The sequence below is a fragment of the Prionailurus bengalensis genome, chromosome B3 (genome assembly GCF_016509475.1).
Source record: "Prionailurus bengalensis isolate Pbe53 chromosome B3, Fcat_Pben_1.1_paternal_pri, whole genome shotgun sequence".
Lineage (NCBI taxonomy): Eukaryota > Metazoa > Chordata > Mammalia > Carnivora > Felidae > Prionailurus > Prionailurus bengalensis.
Window position 1 is genome coordinate 122,730,094 of NC_057355.1, and position 20,217 is coordinate 122,750,310.

The window sequence follows — 20,217 nt, forward strand, 5'->3', positions numbered from 1 at the left end:
ATCATGGGAGGAGAGAGATGGAGACAAATGGAAGCATATGTTGCTTTTCCCACAGCAAACTTAGCCAAAACGTTCCCAATGTTAACAGAGTCCCTGTGCAGCCCCCAATCCTTACGAACATTGCAGAATTCCAGGGAGGATGTGTTCTGCCACATGGCCCTGAGCCAGGCCTCACAATTTTTTACATCCTACTCACACTCCAGTTGCTCACTTACTATGCCATAGCCAGTGACCTGATAGTGCTTTCGGGTCAGGGGGGCCTCATGATAGTGACTGTGCAGGTTCCGAGAAGTCCTAGAAGTTAAAAGAGAGAGAAATATCATCATCCTGGAAAAAAGAGACATGCAGTGTATCCTCTTTTACTGAGGATATTCACAATCATCTGTTAGGGCAAGAAAAATTAGAATCTGAACTATGAAATCCAACTTATCAGGAATGTCTTGCCTACTTACTTACAAGAAATACCCAGAGAATCAGAGAATCCCAAACCAGGAAGGACAGATGGTAGGAGTCCTGGACTACATGCCAAGAAAGGGGTTAACTTCAGCAGTCAGAGGGATGACTTATCACATTTGGTGGCTTTGAAACACTTAGCTTGCCTGACTCATGAGGCAGCTTTGGGGAGAAGAAGTTAAAATCTGTATTCTATACCTGCCTGAGCCAGCTAAGCCTCCTCCCTCCCATTTACTCTTTCTACCCTCATTACCAGTTTTACAAAGTGGGGAACTGTGGGGTAAGTAGGGGGATTAATTTAGCTTTTATTTGCTTTGTGCCTTTTATAATAATTCTTACTTTTATCTACAATAAGTGTTCATTATAAAAATTTTGGAAATTTCCAAAAATAAAACTTAACAATAAATAATAACTTTTAATTTGTTTATAAAACAAAATGAAATTTAAAAGTGTCTATAATCCTACCAGATAGGAAAAAAAAAAAAAAAACACCAAACACTGCTTATAGCTTTTCTATATACATAATCCCTGATTTTCAAAAAAAAAATCTGTACCTGATGATTCTTGTATACATAATTTTTGCAGGGTTGCTTCTGCAATCTATTGTTCCTGTTCGCTCTTGCACATGGTGCCCTATTTCCTTGTGTGCTTAGTTATTTTTTACTATGTACTATTCACTGTCACTGAAAAGCTATTTATGGGAATGGATGACAATGTATTTCCCAAAAGCGGATTTATATTTGCTTTTAGGCAGGTACCTAGGAGATATTACCAGTCTAGGATTATGTTTGTTTAAATTCATGGCCTAAAGATATCGAGACCATCCAGATAAAATTAATTTGGGCCACAAATTCATGTGAGGATCAATTGGTAGTTACAACTTTTCAGGAACCAGAGATAGCCCCTCTTCATCCCTGCTCCCCCTGCTCAAGCCCTTTGGGGTTCCAAGTTTAGGGGAAGGATTACTTAATAAATTTACCACATTGGGTGAGCTTAGAGCTTTGAATTTACAACTCTTTCTCTCAAGGCAGACAAAACCAAAGATCGAAACTCAACATTGTGGGGTCAAGGCAGAAGGGGCTGCAGCACCCCACTCATTTCTCTGGATGCCCACTTTCACTTAGATTTTGGCCTGGTAACTCCCTACTGTCTGTCAGCTCTTTGATGCTTTAAGATGTTTTCATATCATTCCAGCATTTTTAGTCATTTCCAGTGAGAACATTGCTTAAATAAACTAGCTTGCCATATTCTCAGAAACAGACTTCTATGTTTTCCTAAAGGCAGCCACTTGAGAAGAAGCTCTGGATAACTCAAATATATATATACATTTTTTTCTCTAGAAGAAGGGAAACTGAACAGTGCCTTCAAAGTTCAAACTCCCCAAAGCCAAAAGAGGTGGACAAAACTGGCCTGCTTGTTTGATCAGCCTTCATAAAATGGCTCTCCCATTCTAGCACAGCAGCCTTGTTCTATTTACTAGAGCCCCATCCAATCTGACTTCTATTTATTTCCAGCTTAAAAGAACTCTCTACCTTTGGTGCCCATACCACTCATTCATCCCAGACAGCAAATTTACTTACTCTTTGTGTTCTAGCCGAATGATGTCTCCATGTCTTACAAACTCCACTGGTAATGAAGGGTCTAGGGGATCTGCCGAGAAGAAACAATCACTGATATCTGAAATCATTCACTCATTAGTGCCAACTGAGGGCCTACAGGTAAAGAGTTATGGTACAATATGGTATATTTGAGAGGTACAGATAGAGTGCTGGGAGAACAAAGAGAAAGGGCCCCTCACTGTCTCAGAGAAATGCTTGAAAAGACTCTTCGAGGAGGGGAGAATTTTGTCAGGTGAACAAGTGGGGCACAGTTGTATGAAAGAACAAAACACTTTTGATCAAAGGTAAATGGTTTCATATGAGTGGGAGAGTGGGCGGGAAAGACAGTGGGAATAGGTGAGGGTGTGAACAAGTAGGGCCAGACAGTGAAGGACAGGCCTGTATCTGACAGGTACCGAAGCCCCCACAGGAAGATTTTTAAGCTGAGAAGGCAAATAATAATATTTTCCTTTTAGTAGTAAAAATATAGTATTCCAAAAATTAATTCCATGTAAACGACCATATGCCCAGCTTTCCTCAGAATCCAATGTTAAACCTACAAATTTTGCCAGTCATTATCTTGTCTCTGGCAAAAACCTGCTAAGTGTGAGGCAAAGAAAATGATGAGGTAACAAAAGAAAGGGACCACATCTTCCAGAAGCCAAGAGCAATCAGGTCTAGCAAGGCAGTGACAATGGCAAAGTTGCTGGCAGTAATCAGCAACACAAAAGGATCCTTGCAAACTTCTGTCCCAGACAGTGAGACAGTGACACTCAAGGTCAGGAAAGAGAAATGTGCCAGAACAAATCACTGGCTCTCAAGAGAAATAGAGAATTCAAGTGTAGAGATGCCCATTCCTCTGTGGACTTTAAAGTCTCCAAAAAAGATTAATCAGCAAAGTGACAAAATAAGTCAATGGGGAGGGAAGAGGGAAGTTTCAGCTCACATGGATTTGGCGGGGTGGGGGCATTTACAGCCATCAAGAACACAGAGACCTAAATAAATAAAATCACAAATGAGAGAGGAGACATAACAACTGAACCACAGAAATATCAATAATCATATGAGAGTATTATTTTAAAAAACTATATGCCAACAAATTGGACAACATAGAAGAAATGGATAAATTCTTAGAAACAAATAAACTATCAAAAGAACACAAAGACCTCAGTATATATGGCCCCCACTTCCCAAAGTGCTTATACCTCTCTGTCTTCACACAAAGCCTCAGTTGCCTAGGTGAAATGCAACCACCCTAATCTAGAAGCCACATCGAATAACAGATCCTAGATGTTCAAAGATTTGGTCGATGCCCACATAGCTTTAGAAGTAAAGAGGTCTTGGGGCGCCTGGGTGGCTCAGTCGGTTAAGTGTCTGACTTCGGCTCAGGTCATGATCTCACGGTTCGTGGGTTTGAGCCCCACGTCGGGCTCTGTGCTGAACGCTTGCTCAGAGCCCGGAGACTGCTTCGGATTCGGTGTCTCCTTCTCTATCTGCCCCTCCCCCGCTCACGCTCTGTCTCACTCTCTCTCAAAAATTAATAGATCTAATAAAAAAAAATAAAAAGAAAGAGGTCTTGCCTTACAACCCCCCATTGTGATAGACCATTTATGTTTATCCTGTTGGATGAAAACAATCAATACTGGTATTATAAAGGTATACAAACAGACTCTGACCAGTGGTATCACAACATATATCACTGAGGAGTAGGAGGCAAAAACAGTGGTTGTGTGTGCCACATTTCTAGTCTCAAGACCACAGCAAGAAGAGTTGGGGAAAGGAACAAAGAAGGTGAGTTTAGATGAATAGCCGCCCACTGCCACACAAACACTCAGGAGCAGCTGACTCAAGACAGGCTGAGCCAGGTGGTGTTTACTGAGGAGTCACAGAGAACGCCTGTGACATAGGACAATCAGCAGGGGCTCAGAAGGTGAGCAGGAGATGCCCTCTGTTCTCTTCCTAGCTGTAGCAGAAGGCACAGCCTGCAGGTAGCTAGATCACTGACCAAAGAAAGATCCAGATATAGCCCATGTCATAAAGTCCTGAGAGCCCATTAAGTGTGCTTCAGAGCAGCTCTGCCCAGGCCAATCAGGGGCAGGCCAGCAGGTACTGAGTGAGGGGCTAAGCACCAGGCTAGACAAGCCCAGCCACGGGCCCTCAGATCAAGACAACTTGAGCTGCACCATATGCTGGGGTCTGCAAGGCTTGGTGTGCTCTCAATTAGAAAGGACAGCAGCTACCATGTGCCCTCAGTTGGGGCTACTCGACCAGCCCCTGGCAGCAAGTCCAGGCAACCAGTTCTGGATTAAGCCTGAACCTTGGCCCCGCTCTCTAGCTTCAAAATGACAGCTGTCAAGAGTGAGATCTTATCCGTCTTGCTCACTGCTTATCTCCTATGTTGACTGCAGTGCTTGGAACATAGTAGGTGCTCAAAAAATAACTGTTGAAAGGATAATTGACCTCAGTAAAGGTATTGCCCAAGAATGATCAGGAGAGCCCACCTCTGTACCATTTGAAGGCATGAGAAATGTTAAAAATGGCTCAGAGTGAGCAATAACACAAGAGACATCACTCAGTTCCCTACCGTATTACCTGCATTTGTATTATGTTTCTTGATAATCCACAGATTGTTGTAGTCCTTGTGCAAATAGGTGGTGACCTGAGGGGAAGGGGTGGGAGGAGGTAGGGGGGAGAATACCATCACTATCGGCACAGCCACAGGACAATCAACAACAAATCAACATTGCCTAAGCCTCTTTCAGAATCCCGAGCTGCTGACCCGAGGGGCCATGTTTCCCAATGGGGTTCAGAAGTAACACTGGTAAGATTCTCTCCTTCCATCTGCATTTAGAGGTTTCTCCCACAACAGCCTTTTTGATTTGTCTCTTCATATCTTTCTGCATCTTGTCTTTAAAGTTTCAGCCACCTAGAGGAGGAGCCATGATACCTTGTATAACATAGTCTCCAGCATACAAAGAGGATTTAGTGCATTTTAAGAAGTAATTAAAGGATGCCTGGGTGGCTCAGTCTATTAGGTGTCCAACTTGTGATTTCCGCTCAGATTATGATCTCACTGCTCGTGGGTTCAACCTCCACATCAGGCTCTGCAGCACAGAGCCTGCATGGGATTCTCTTTCCCTCTCTCTCTTCTCCTCCCTCACATGTACACACTCTCTCTCTCAAAAAAAAAAAAAAAAAAAAACCAACCTTAAAAAAAAAAGTAATTAAGACCATGCCTCAAACTTTCTAAATGAAAAATTCATGCTATATTTTCTAGAATGTGGCCAAATGAAACTAAAAAGCTCCATAAATATCTCATCCTAGAAGCCTGAAGTTTTAGCCCACAGCCATCCTATATACAGATTTTTTAAAAATTAAATGTGTGTGTATGCATGTGAACATGCCTGTAACACTGTGATGAATCTAACAGCAAAAATTTGAAAACAGTATAAATGTCACTAGAGGAATAGTTAACATGATGGTATGTCCCAGGACAGAATATTACACAGCCACAGGAAACGTCTCTGAGCATTTTTTACCAGCATAGGAAAAGGCTTATAAAATGCTGATGCTGAAAATGGCTGCCATTTATCACTAGGTACTATTCTAAGCACCAGGCACGTCTTATCTCCATGCTATAGGTACTTTGGTTATCCCCACCTTAATTATAAGGAAACTAAGGTTAAGTAATTTGTTAAAGGTCACCACAGCCTATCAATGGAGAGACATGATTCAAACCAAGGCAGCTAATTCCAATGCTCCCAGGATAGAGACCATCTAACAAACAATTATGCCAATTATGTAAACAAGAACATAAATACCCAGAGACAACAGAAATACTTACAAAGTGAGTTTTTATAACTCCAATTGGACAAAACATGACTGATTTACTTGCAAAGAGATTTGGAATTAGCATTTAAGGAAAAAAAATATGCGTGTATTATGGCCAATTTGTTTTGGTGGCTTTTACATTCTCAGAAAAAAAAAATTAGAACTAATGGTATTAAGAATATACAAGAAACTAAAATATTTTGGCAGCCATAGAGAAAGTAAGTCCATGCCCCTGAACACAGATATACAGAGTCCACCTTAGATTTGCTTATGGATCTTAAGATTTTTCTGGTGGTTATGTGTGTGTACTCTGTGTATTTTTTTAAAATAAAACCTATTATTAGTAAAATTCCTGTAAGAAAAATTACTTCTTCATTGTGAGTATAGTCCACGGCCTCTTTTTCCCAGCCAAACATTTGTTTTTACAATGCATTTTTCAATAACATGAGGTCTCCAAGAAACACTGGTATCCTCTAACAACAGAATGTTGTGCACCAAGTCATGTGGATAAAAAGTGATCTTCCAGAATTATGTGTAGCTTTTATCCTTTGGGGTTTTTTTCGTTTTGTTTTTGTTTCGTTTTTTACTTTTCTATATTTCTCAATTTTATAAATGTTATAGTTTAAAAATATTTAGGGGTGCCTGAGTGACTCAGTCGATTAAGAGTCTGACTGCGGCTCGGGTCATGATCTCGCAGAACATGAGTTCAAGCCCTGTACCCAGGCTCTGTGCTGACAGCTCAAAGCCTGGAGCTTGCTTTGGATTCTGTGTCTCCCTCTCTCTCTGCCCCTCCCCTATTTTCATTCTGTCTTTCTCTCTCTCTCTCTCTCTCTTAAAAATAAATAAAACATTTAAAAAAACTTTTTTTTTTAATATTTAAAAATGGACACTTAGAGTTGTTGACAAGACGTTAAATCCCGGGGCAGTGAGGGTCACTAGAGGTGATTTAGTCCAATCCCCCAGTTGGCAGATGAAGAAACAGGCTCAGAAAGGCTTAGTGTGATTAGAACATGACAGAGCCAGACTCGTCCACTCCTTGGCCCCCACATGCTCTCTCCACATTACCATCATGACATCACACCTCCATGTATGGGCCACAAGTGTGTAACCCTAGGACTAGCATGACAGGGTCCTTCTCTCCCTCTGTACAGTGTAGATGTTCCTGGCCACCATGTCTGTAACTTTACCTTGTACAAGATAGCAGCAGCTCCCCATAGAAGGGTGAGCTATGGTTTTCTGCCCTGACTGTACATAATGACTCTTCTGGAGAGCCTCAAACCAAAACAAAGGCACAACGAATGGGCTCCATCCCAGATTAATGGAGTCAGAGGTGCTGTGTGGTGCCCAGGCATCAGAATGTTTTAAAAGCTCTCCAGTGTGTTCTAAAGTGCTAGAAACAAATGGAGAATCAGGAATGAGAAACTGATACTGACACCCAACACTCTGGGTCAACTTTCTGGTACACTAGTAAATTAAGGAAATAATAATAAGGAATTTTGAAAAGCAAAACTTTTTTGCAAAGTAAAGATACTGGTCATTTTTCAGGAAGAGAAATGTCACTCCCAGCTTCTCAGAATAACAGCCTGCCCTGGAGCCTGCACACCTCCCCTCCCCTCCACTCCCTGTCACTGTGGCTGAGACTTCTGGCCCCACCACTTTTCAGAAGTGATCTCAGTTAGTTACGAGGCCCTTTACTGCCATCCAAAGACCTCTTTCTTAGCCCTCACCTTCTCTGAGGCCTTTGCAGCACCTGAACTGCTGACCACCCCTCTCCTGGGGACACTGTCTGTCCTGTACTCTCCTCCAACCTCCCTGTTCACAACTTCCTTCTCAGCCTCTTCTACTAGTGCCCCTGGGAGCACCTCTTACCACTGCCTAAGTATTGCTGCTCCCTAGGGCTCCTTCACTGGCTCTCCTCCCTCTGCACACCCTTTTGGGGCAATGCCACACATCCTTCTGTGTTGCTGACACCCATGTGCTACACACTCAGATCTCTTTCCTGAAGACAAGCCCACAACCTAAAATACACAAAGGAAAGTCATCTCCAGAGCTATTCTTCCTCCTCCATTTCTGACTATGGTGAAATAGCATTATCACACATACACCTTGACCAACCTACAGACTTAGACATAGCTCATCCCTGACAGCCACCAGTTTGGGGGCTCTAACACTTGACCTGTAAAGTGTTTCCTGAATCAATTCCCACCTCTATCCATGGTCTTTGCCTCCATTCATCATCCTCTGTCATGATTATTGCACCCTAACTGGTTCCTTGCCTCCAGTCTGCTCTTCCTTTCAATCCATTACCCTCCTGCTGGAGTTACCTTTCTAACCTAAAAATCTAATCACATATTATCATGCCTTAATAAATCTCAACGCCTCACCAGTGTCCACAGAACAAAATCAAATCTACTGTAACATGGAAGGCCTCTACACAACCTGGCTCCCCAAACTCTCCCGACATCCTGCTCCTCCCTCTCAGGCACTGTCCACCACAGCCACACCCGACACCGTGACATGGACACAGTGTCACTCACTCAGGTAATAGTCATGGCTAATCCCCCAGTGTGCATGTCACACATATTATCTCATACTTTTAATCTACACAGCAATGCCATGATGGAGAAAGGCACTATTTATTTTCCTCAGTTTAAAGATGAGGATACTGAAGCACAGAAAGGTTAAGTAACTTGCTCAAAGTCATATTCTAGTGGAACCAGGATTCAAACCCAGATAATCTAGTCTGGTTCCCAGGTCTGTGTTTGTAACCACAATACTTGACTCATCATCCATGGCATGCCAGGCACTGTGCTAGGTGCTTGCACCATCAGGAAGTGGCCATCAAGTAGCAGAGAGACGGAAGGAAGCACTCACAACTCAATGTGGAGAGAGTTATCACATAGGCTTACAAAGCATGCCAGGCAAGCCTCTCATGCGAGAGGCACCTACCACAGTATCGAGTGGAGGTGGGTCATGGTAATCAGAGGGAACACCTACGCTGAAGTCTCAAGAAGCTGGAGCTAGCTAGAGGAAAGAGCAGGAGGGTGCAGGAGGAAGCCTGTTTCAAGTGGGGAAAACAACAACGAAGGTAAAGGACAGCGGGGCAAGAAAGAACAGCGGGTTCAGTCACATGAAACACTCTGGTATTGCTCTCTGACCTGCTGCTGGCGGGCGCCGATGCCCTCGGGGTAGAGGTGTCTGTGGGAGTGGAGATAGCCGATGGCCATCCGCAGGTTCTTCACGGTTATCACAGAGCCATAGGCCAGATCTGGAAGGAAGGAAGACAGTGAAGGGTGTGAGCTGGCACAGTGGCTCGACTGCCCCTGACTGGGAGGAGCCCCTGAAGCCAAAGAACTCACCGACCCTCTAACAGACTCCACTGGGCCCGCGACCACGTAAAGCAAGATGCGAAGTTACCCTCCAATTTCATCAACTCAAGTGGGAGTTCGCTACAGGGTCTTACCAGTGCCCTCACCCCCTCTTCCCTCCTCAGGACTTCAGAAGCAGCTGGTATTAACAGTGCACTATAATAATCAAAGCACTATTTCTAACAGCAAAAGATTAGAAACAGACTGTCCTTCAGTCAAAGTCTACACATACAATCAACAGAATAAAGACGAAGACATTTCATGTCCTACCTAGAATATTCTTCAAGATAGGTATAATGTTATGATAGACTGTTAAGATAATTTTCACTTTGGATCTTGAGAAACTTAACAGAAGACCATGGGGGAAGGGAAGGGGAAAAATTTGTTATAAACAGAGAGGGAGGGAGGCAAACCACAAGAGACTCTTAAATACAGAGAACAAACGGGGATGGGGGCGGGGGAATGGGTGATGGGCACTGAGGAGGGCACTTGTCAGGATGAGCACTGGGTGTTGTATGTAAGCCAATCTGACAATAAATTATATTTTTAAAATAATAAATAAATAATTTTAAAAAATAATTTTTACTTTTGCGAAATCCTTTTGTGTCTTTTGAATCTAATACTATATAATAAAGTTCAACGGTGTTCGTTTTTTTTCTTTTTAACTCTGAATTGAAAAAAAAAAAACAAAAAAACAGAGTAAATAGTTTACCCAAGAACTTCCCCTCTCCTTGCAGGCCCTGGATTACTGAGAAGCCTCTTTTCCTTCTTACTGTCCCTCTTCTCAGTCCCTTGTAATCTGGCTGCCCTGCCAACCCCGTCCACTGACACAGGTCTCACTCTGCCAGTGATAGGCTACTCCCATCTTCCTTTGTTCATTCTTCCTTTGTGCCAATTACACAGTGGATCCAAAGCTGGAGGAGGCCTGGCTGTGGCCCTGGGAGAGCCCAGTCTTGGGGAAGGTGGCTATACACACTAATGAACACAGGACAATGGGCAAATGCTCCAGTAAAGGAGTAACAATATGTGACATGGGGGGAGCCCAGAGCAGAGTAGGATGAATTCCCATGCAAAGAGTAAGAAGAGTCTGGCTCGATGGAAGAGATCACAGCTGATCTAAGCCTTTTAAATACCGGGTAGGAATCTGCTAAACCCCACAACTCCATTTTTCTATGTTCTCACTCAGGCTAACATATGCAGACCTATACACTGATGACCATCTTTGCTTCTTGAAATGTTCTGTTCTCCCTTTTCAATTCACACTCCCTCATGGACTGTCCTCTACAGACTTTCCTAACCCCCTTCTTCCTGCATTCCCCGGTGAACTGACTTCAACCCTGTTCTCTTTCTCTTTCTACAGTTTCCGTACAGACATTGGCCACTGTCACAGTATCAATTACTCCTTTAGTTGGCTGATTTCTGCTTTGAAAGCATCAGCTCCAAGCCCACTGGCCCCATTGCATGGATTTCTCCAAGCGTCTCAGTCAAACTCTCTACAGCAGAACTCAATGTTTGTCTTTGTAAACCAATTTTTAACCTGCTTTCCAATCTCTCATTCTATCCATGGTCTTGGTGGGCCCCCTGTGTTCTAGGCACTGTACAAAGCACTGGAGAGACTAAAAGACAGTCATGCCTCCAAGAGACAATTATCTGGGCTCAAGTCCTCAGTGACATCTTTCCTCCTCTTTCCATGTCCGATCTCCCCTCTACATGCCCATCGGCCCTACTCCTACAGCTGCTGCCATGACGCCCAGCTCAAGTCCAGGGGGTATCCTCTGCCTCCAATTCCCCCCCGTCCCTAGCCATCCTATACTTTGTCATCAGTGTCACCTCCCTATAGCACAGCCTTCCTGTCCTCTTCCCTACTCAAAGGCCCCCACTGAATCTCCAATGTCTGTTTATGAAGTCAAACACCCAAATGTTTCAAACCCTCATAATCTGGGCCCAACTTATCCTTTCAGCCTGATCTTTCAATCCTTCTCTGTGGCTAATCTGCGCCTTATGTTGTGTCCTGTTCTTGGCCTTGATCATGCTATCCCCTATGCCCTATATGCCCTCTCCTCCCTTTCCACCCATTCAAATCTACCCATTCTTCCAGAGACTGACTCCAAGGCAACTCAGTCTATGAGCCCATGATGCCCTCCAACCCTCTAGCAGAAGTGATCTCTTGCACCCTTCAATTCACATAGCTCTGTGTTCCCTCTTTATATATTTAACACATACAGTCACCAGATCCTATCCTCTGGAGGGCGTCTATCTACAGCCTCCAATGTGGCAAACGTGTGCTCAGTTCTGATCTGTGAATAACTGGATGGATGTGAGTCACAGGATACCATGGTGGAAACTGACCACTAGCACTGGACAGCCTTGCCCTTTCACCAGATTCTCTCTGGCTGGCTTCCCACAGAGCTGACTTGGATACTTCCACAGTCACAAATAAGTCATTCTTTAGCAGCAAAGAGCTCGCTACTCAGGGTGTCTTTCTCCACCCTGTGTTCCAAGTCACTCTTGAGTGCCTGCCTGTACCAGATCTAACTGGATCTTTCTCCCAGTTCACCATCTATAGGATAAAATAACTCAAGCTATCATACATGTCTTTTCCAATTCACCTCTCCAGAAAGGCTTCTGCCCTTCTACTTTCATAAAGGCCAAGAGATACTCACGTTCAGGGATGGAAGCATTATGAAGGTTGTTGCCTGAAAGCCGGGCCTGGAAGGCAGAACTGAAGAAGCCATCACCAGGACCACTGTGGGGAAAGGAGAAGAGAGACAAGTTCATGGAGGGAAACTGCAATTTCCTGGGAACCCTAGGAAGAGTTCTGTACAATCGGTTTAAGAGAATTACAATGGAGTGGTGATGTGGTATCATGGGAATGACACAAATAATGGAGGTGGAAACATAGGGGTCCAAATCCCAACTCAGCCACTTGCTAGTGAGGTGATCTTCAGAAGCACCTCACTTTGTTTAGCCTCAATTCCTCATTTATAAATTGGGTTATTTAAAAAAAACCAAAGAACTCAAAAATGATCGTGATTGAGATAATATGTACAAAATGCTGACATTTAGTATCTACTTGTTAAATGGGAGCTGCTGCTGGTATTGCTGTGATAATTATCCTCCAACCACACAACTTATTCTGGCCCATCCCTGTTAAACACAGGGACTCTGTTTAGGGATAAGGGGAAGCTTGGCTATTGGGAAATTCTCCTCTTCCTTCAGGTCAGGGTGCTTGCTTTTCTGAGCCCTCTGGATACCCAGAAGATAGAACATAGGAGGAAACAAACAGGTAAAACCTATCCGTCTCTTTAATATCCCAACCACAGACCCAGGAGATCACATGCCCCCCCCCCCCCCCTCCATGGGCTTAGAGGCAAGAGGAAGACTATAAGCGAGAGGCTAGAAAGGCTCTGCTGTACCTTTTGTTCAGCACCATGAAGTGAACAGCGTAAGTGGCTGTGTAGAGAGTCAGGGGCAGCACTATGAGACACAGGATGCGAGCAGTCAGGTGTTTTCCCACGGTCACCTGCAAACAGAGCCAGTGAGGGGTGCTGGGCAAATGGGGCTTTATTCTACCTTATACCTTATATGCACATTATACATGGGTTTTTATGTATCAGTCAAAATCATAAAAGATGGAAAAACTAACAGCCAACGAGAAAGAGTATGTGGAAACCCTAGCCTTTTCATAACACCCCACCACCTAAGCACTGCAGGGGGTTGAACATGGGCCAGACCTCTGCTACCTGCCCGGGCCCTCACCCAGGACCTCAGCCCAGCACTGTGCCAACAGCAAGACACTGCGTGCATCTTCAGCCTCATCACTCATTAGTCCCCTCTGCATGGTCACCATGCTTCCAGTACTATGCCAGCCCCACCCATCACACACATAATTGCTCCTTATCTTAACATCAGGTCTCAGCCTCCTCCCAGAAGCCTTCCTGGACCACATGACCTGGGCTCATACTCTCCTCTGTGCTCTCACAGCACTTTTTGGCTGGACTGTAATTGCCTGTTTAATTATTTCTCTCTCCATTGTCTCTGGAGAACAGGAATCCTTATTTTATTCATCTGCATATTCCATGCTTCACACTTAAAGGGTAGTCTGTCTATATTTTCTGAATGAATAAATGAACTTGGAACTTTGGCTCAGAGGTGATGGAGAAGCGTTATAGCAAAGTAGTTCAGGCCTGGAATCAGCTTCCCCTAAGTCTGAATCCTAGATCTATGTTTTACTCTTGTATGGTCTTGGGAACATAATTACCTCGCTAGGTCTTGATTTCCTCATTTGTAAGGAGAAGGTAAAACTACCTACTTCATAGGACTGTTACGGGAGGTAAATGAGATAATGAACTAAAGCATTCTGCACAGTGCTTGGCACAGAATCAGCTAATAAACTCTAAAGTAATAAACTCTAAAGGCCCTTATTGGCCTCCAAATCTGGAGACCCTGGGTGAGAAAAAGAAAATTGTGAGTTCAGAAAGTCATCCTACCCAATTGACCTAGCATCCCATGCAGCCAGCGTCTGAGCCCAGCTGGACAGAATCCCGTGGCTAGATAGTTTGTAGAGTATTTGAAAAATATCACAGAAACAAATGCCAAAAGAAAATTCCAAGGATGTTAGTTCATCCTCTCCTTTTACACCTCTCCAGCTTCTCAGCCATGGCCTACTTTCTGCTGTCACGCTGCCTACGGACAGTGGCCAGATGGATCCCACCTCGGGCCCAGAATACAGCCACTCCATCACCTGCACCAAAGGCAGAGAAAGGCCCCTGGCTCTGCTGAGCAACACCACGGAGCAATGACATTTCTACAAGTACTTGAGTTCTCACCACTGAAAGACTGAGGTCTCCAAACAGGTGCCAAAGGTCTGAAATGGTGTTCCACCCCACTTGAAGGATGATAAAGAGGCCAACAAACTTGACCCCTAAAGCACCAGCCAGATTAATGCCAGTCAGGCTGAGCCAGAACCACCAGGGGGCAGAGAAGGGCCTGAAAACCAACAAGACACAGAGTTCAGTTTGGCAGTTGGGACCAAACTCAAAAGCAACAGCAATAGTGGGGAAGGGCAGAGGTTCTGTGACTCTGAGAGGCTGTGCCTGCCATCCTTCTTGAGGGCCCCTAACCTCAGGGGACCATGACTTGGCTCCAAGGAGGATGTGGTCACATGCAGGAAGCCATGCGACAGTGAGGAGGATATTTTTCTGGGGAGGGGGGTCATAGCTTTCAAAGTAAGCAGGCTTATTCTTTAGTAGTGACCAGTCAAGAAGAAAGAAAAAGAAAATCCAGAGAATCCCACTGATTCAGTCAGCCATCTCCTTGGTGTCACCTGTGGACCTTGAAAAGCCAGCAATTATTGAGTGCTTACTATGTGTCAGGTGCTGTTCCAAGCACTTTACACGTATAAACTCTTTAACCTTCACTATAAGCACATGGAGGTAGATATTATTATCTTCTTTTCACACAGGAGAAAATCGAGGTACAGAGAGGGTAAGCAGTACAGCCAGCAAGTGGTGGATGGAGCATGGTCCTAGCCCCGGCAGTCGCTTCCAAGGTTTGTCATACTTACAGCACTCTGTGCCGTGATTTTCTGATTAGCTGGCTGCCTCCCCAGCCAGAGTGAAGGTTCCTTAACTGCGAGACCTGTGTACCTCTGTACCGCCAGCTCCTCACACAGTAACCTGGCACATAGTATGTATTCAAGAAATGGCAGGTAGAAGTGTATGTGGTAGAAGGAGAAGATAACCCAAAACCACAGGGAGATGGTAGTCACTGGATCCAGCCTTATTAGCATAATATAATTTAATAAGCCTGGCCATGGTGAAACCAAGTTGACTCCTGGAAAAGCCTAGTTACAGTCAGCTCGTTTGGTTTGAATAGAATGAATAACCTACTCTACTCTCTAGGGGCAGAAGGATGATCTGGAAAAGACTATTCTGGAGGAAGACCAGACCCTCCAGAACAGCTCCAGAACTGACCAGTCCTCTTGATGGGTATGGATCATTTAAGTCAAACTTTATATATGTTATTCCCATTGGTAGGTTGGGACTGGATGCAACCACAGAGGGTAGGGACACAAATAGTTCTCAGGCAGTTTATGTCCTGATGCCCTCCCCTCTGGGACAGAGAGTGTGGAAAATAAAGAAGAAAAGATAAAGAAGAAAGATAAAGAAATGCCCTGGGATCGCCTAACCATCTTTGGTGCCAAGGGGTGGCTTAGAAAATGGTGGGGTTAAAAAAAAAAAAGAGGTTAGAGTGGGAGAGAGCCAAAACATAAGAGACTCTTAAAAACTGAGAACAAACTGAGGGCTGATGGGGGGTGGGTGATGGGTATTGAGGAGGGCACCTGTTGGGATGAGCACTGGGCGTTGTATGGAAACCAATTTGACAATAAATTTCATATATTAAGAAAGAAAGAAAGAAAGAAAGAAAGAAAGAAAGAAAGAAAGAAAGAAAGAAAGAAAGAAAGAAAGAAAGAAAAGGAAGGAAGGAAGGAAGGAAGGAAGGAAGGAAGGAAGGAAGGAAAAGAAAAGAGAAAAGAAAAGAAAAGAAAAGAAAAGAAAAGAAAAGAAAAGAAAAGAAAAGAAAAGAAAAGGAAAGGAAAGGAAATGGTGGGGTGGGGGAAGGCATTAGGACTCCTCCATGATATCCACAAACCCCTACCCAAATCCACCCCATTGTAAAAATAATAATAATACTCTTTAAAAAGACAACTGACATTTTCTTAATCTCATGTAAGGCAAAAATACATAGAAAACATTTTAAAATATATTTTTATGATCTAAAATGGGCAATCTAAGTTCTAAAAAAAAAAAGTATGCTTGCCTTAAGTTCAGCTTTAAGACAAGTCCTGAAGGCATCTACCCTGTCTCTGGCCATTATAGAAATTTTGGAGCTTCCACAGCTTCTGACCCCACCCCCATGCCAACCCCTGAAAAGATGGTGTTTCTGACCTGTTGGCACAGGAGTTGTACTTGACCATGCTCAGCATAGCAGCCATGATGAAGAACATCAAGATGGGGTCAAGGAGGATGTACTGGGACAGAGTGAGGCATCCTGTGTCTGAAAAACACGAGGTCAGTGGTCAAAAATGTAGAAATCAGAGATGGGCCCCTCTGAGAACCAAACACCCCAACAATAAGAAATAGTGCCCCTTACACTTAATTGCATGTAAGCATTTATGCAGTCAAGACCAGATAAGCCACTGAGTCACCAGGGAGGTGGAAGGCCACAGCTTTGGGGTACACCGAAGCCCAGGAGTAGGAAACTGTATCTCACACTGCTTTCAGACCCATGACCCAAGAAAGGACCATGTCTTTCAATCACATGGAGCAGTCCTGAGACGAGGGCTCTTCCTCATTTCCACCAGCAAACGGGGAATTCTGCCGCCCTGCTTATGTAACCGCAAACTACCTACACCTAGGGTAGAGTCTTAGGATTTACATGAAGTCTCTGTTGGGAGCTGATCCTCCACACAGGCACCAAAGTATCGTTTTTAAAACAAAATTTCATTACATCAAGCCCCTGCTTAAAGCCTTCAAAGTCTTGCCATCTCACTCAGACTAAGCAACCCCTCATGATAGCTGCCAAAGCCGGCACGGTCTCCCGCCCTGTGCAACCTCCTCTCCCAGCACTCTCTGCCTCACTATGGCCACACTGGCCTCCTTACTGTTCCCTGAAACCACTAAGTGCTGCCTTGTACTGAACATGCCGTTCCCTCTGCCTGAACACTTTTCCCTCAGATCTCTCCATGGGTTAATCTTCTGCTTCACTCAGGTCTCTGCTCAAGGAGGTCACCTCCTCAGGGAGCTGCTCACTGGCCACCCTACCTACAACAGAATCCCTCCCCATTACTCTCTCCCTTATACCACTCTATTTTCTACATCGCACTATTGTTGAAGTTGTTACATTTCAGACTTACTAATTTACTTGCTTATTTATCATCTGCCCCACTTGAAGGTTAGCTTCATGACAGCAAAGTGTCTCATCAGCATACCCTCTGAGGCCAAAAAAAGTGGCATGGCACAGAGGAGATGTTTGAAAAATAGTTATGGAATGAAAAAAGAATAAATGCTGAATGGGTGAATAACTGAAAAAGGAAATCAAAGACACAATCCTCTATAGAAAGGCCCTATAATCTTGCAACATATCCGTCAGAACAAAGCCAGATTCACCCATGAAACACCCACCTAACTTGGCCTGGACTTCTTTAAATGTAAGTTCTATGAAGTCATGAACTCACTTTCACAAAAACAAGAACAGCAGAGGATCAACTTCTATGGATCAGCTCTCATTTATCCATGTGAGAAATAGCCACAGAAAATATTTAAGTTCTCATTTTGCTATCTCCTGCCACCGAGCTACTTCTGAGACATCTGTACTTGCATTCAGTTGAAATCAGTTACCGAATGCGAACTTATAGTAACCTGAGAGAAGCAGAATTAGAATCATAAGCCTCCTTCAAATACATAAATGCACACACGCACACACACAAATTTATCTTCTTATCTACAGCAAAGTCAAATGTGGATAACTTGGAGGTAATCTATTCCTTGGGATTATGTATGTGAGCTCTCTCCTCTAATAATATAAAGGCTTGCTACATACAACTATTCATATATGTAAATATTACTGGTGAAGAAAATAAGATTTGTAATACTTCACCCAATCCTAAAGTTACTAGGCCCATGGATAGGATCCTTAAATATATTGATTTCTAACTATATTCATACTGTGGCAGTCAATTTCCTAAGAAATATGGTATAAGACAACTTACCAAAGGTGAGAAGGGCAGCAGTGAGCAGTGCTGCTGGGAGGGAGTTGGACAGCTCCAATACAATGAGGTAGGCAAAGGGGACCAGCAAGGAACCAAGGAAAGCACAGAACTATGGAAGGAAAAGAGAAGCAGTCAAACAGCCAACTAAGCTAAGTATCAGAGACCTACTTGACTTGGTACAAGCTAATGTTTAAAATGGAGGACTTTGGGGCGCCTGGGTGGCTCAGTCGGTTAAGCATCTGACTTTGGCTCAGGTCATGATCTCACAGTCCGTGAGTTCGAGCCCTGTGTCAGGCTCTGTGCTGACAGCTCGGAGCCTGGAGCCTGCTTCAGATTCTGTGTCTCCCTCTCTCTGACCCTCCCCCATTCATGCTCTGTCTCTCTCTGTCTCAAAAAATAAATAAACATTTAAAAAAACTTAAAATGGAGGACTTTGATGCAGGCGTGACTTGGTGACCTGAAATCACCTGGAATATCTATAAATAAGAAAGGGCTGGTGTGACAGTGAATCGTCATATCAAGCAACATTCATGTGCCTACTGAGCACCAACTTGAACATTGATATGAAATCAGCAAAGTTCAGCCAAGTAGATGTGGGCAGGATGGCACAGTGGTTTCAAGTAGGGAACTCCAAAGTTGGACTGCCCCATCAACTGCCAGCTGTGACCTTGAACTAGTGTATCTCTGAATCTCAGCCTCCCTATCTATGTAATGTGAAAAATAAGGGTTCCTACCTCATAAGGTTTTCTCTGGAGATTAAATGAGCTAGTTTTATTAGCACACACAAGGTACTCAAAAAACATCAGCTTCTATTACAAAACTGTGGGTGCAAGTTGAGAAAGACTTCTCTAAGGTGTTTTCATATTCTAAAGAACTCTAATGTTATTTTTGTTATTTCTCCCTTGGCTCTCTTCTTCAATCACACCAGAAATCACTCTTTAATCTACAAGTTGCATTTTGATTCTGGAAAAAAGATTACCTGACACTTAAGTATCTGGAGAGCTGTGTTTTGTTTTGTTTTGTTTGGAACCACCAGCCTTCTCTCCACCTCCCTACCCTGTCCATCAAAAGTAAATAGACAAGCTGGGGGAATGGAAACTCTCACATCTTGGTTGCCACTTTTTATCAATAGAAAGCAATGTATCCTAGTGTGAAAGAATACAAGGCTGTTATATTTGGCCTTCTCAATTTCCACAGTAAGTCCATAGTGAGTCAGACCTATATCCAATTACGTACGCTATGTGATGTTCAAAAGTCACTAGGAAGACACAGAATCACTTAAGAATGTGAGCTTGAGGGTAGGGGAAAACTTTGTTTAATATGGTATGACCATGCAAATCATCCAATGGTTAGCCCAAATAAGCATATAGCCTTTATCCAAAGCGTTTTGAGCTCCTTAAGGAGCTTGTAAATAAACACAACCTGCTTTGAGAGCTCCATGTCAGAGGTCAGATTTTGCAGGTTTCATTTAGCTACAGATAAGGGTCCCCACAGAGTTGGGTATTTAGGCCTGGCCATGCTTCATCAAGGCTGGTGCTGGGACTGGGGACAAACATATAGCCTCCCCTAAAAGACTGGAAAACCCCTTTTGGGTGCCTGAACCCTTCACAGGGAAAGAAGCAGGGGCCTGATGGCAGGGGTGTAAAGATGCTAAAATCTTAAGAAGGGCCCTCAGAGGTAGGCAGTGCTCTAGCAGTTGTGGCCATGGAGAGGGATGATGTGTAGCCTATCAATGTGCTGAGGCCAATGTCAGGGCTGCAGGAGACTCCTGGCTGCCTTGGTCCTAGGTAACTCTCTAACTCAACATCTGAAGCCTCACATGGGCTGGGCAATAGGTGACACTGTGTGCTCGCTCCTACCTATGCAATCTTGGTATTATCTGTGGCCTCCCTTCCCTTCTTACTCACCCAGTTCTGAATCTCTATGCCTGAATATCTACTACAGGATGTGGGTCCAATCATCCTCCCTTCCACTGCCACATAAAGTCCCTCTGTCTACACTTGCTACCCTCCAGGGCTTCCAATTATTATGTTCTGAGTGTGGCCCCGGGGTTCAGTCTAGAGCAAGTCAGGAAGCCTTACTCCTCTCATTCCCATGTAGTTGTGATGCTCATATTTATCCCCGGGCTTCTGGAACAAAAAAGTACCATCATACCCACTCAGGTAGCCAGCAAGACCTATCAGCATCTGAGGAG

General features: G+C 43.9%; 1 protein-coding gene across 1 annotated transcript in view; it reads right to left on the minus strand.

Moving 5' to 3' along the window:
- POMT2 (protein O-mannosyltransferase 2) overlaps nucleotides 1-20,217 on the minus strand; it is a 42,908-nt gene that overhangs the window by 11,583 nt on the left and 11,108 nt on the right. Inside the window, exons 3-12 of the mRNA XM_043556721.1 lie at nucleotides 20,105-20,209; nucleotides 18,024-18,132; nucleotides 16,201-16,309; nucleotides 14,080-14,239; nucleotides 12,667-12,773; nucleotides 11,914-11,996; nucleotides 9,041-9,150; nucleotides 4,644-4,710; nucleotides 2,034-2,103; nucleotides 216-294 (exon numbers count right to left, since the gene is read on the minus strand). Of these exons, the coding sequence (XP_043412656.1) occupies nucleotides 216-294; nucleotides 2,034-2,103; nucleotides 4,644-4,710; nucleotides 9,041-9,150; nucleotides 11,914-11,996; nucleotides 12,667-12,773; nucleotides 14,080-14,239; nucleotides 16,201-16,309; nucleotides 18,024-18,132; nucleotides 20,105-20,209 (999 nt within the window). The remainder of the gene's footprint in view (nucleotides 1-215; nucleotides 295-2,033; nucleotides 2,104-4,643; nucleotides 4,711-9,040; nucleotides 9,151-11,913; nucleotides 11,997-12,666; nucleotides 12,774-14,079; nucleotides 14,240-16,200; nucleotides 16,310-18,023; nucleotides 18,133-20,104; nucleotides 20,210-20,217) is intronic.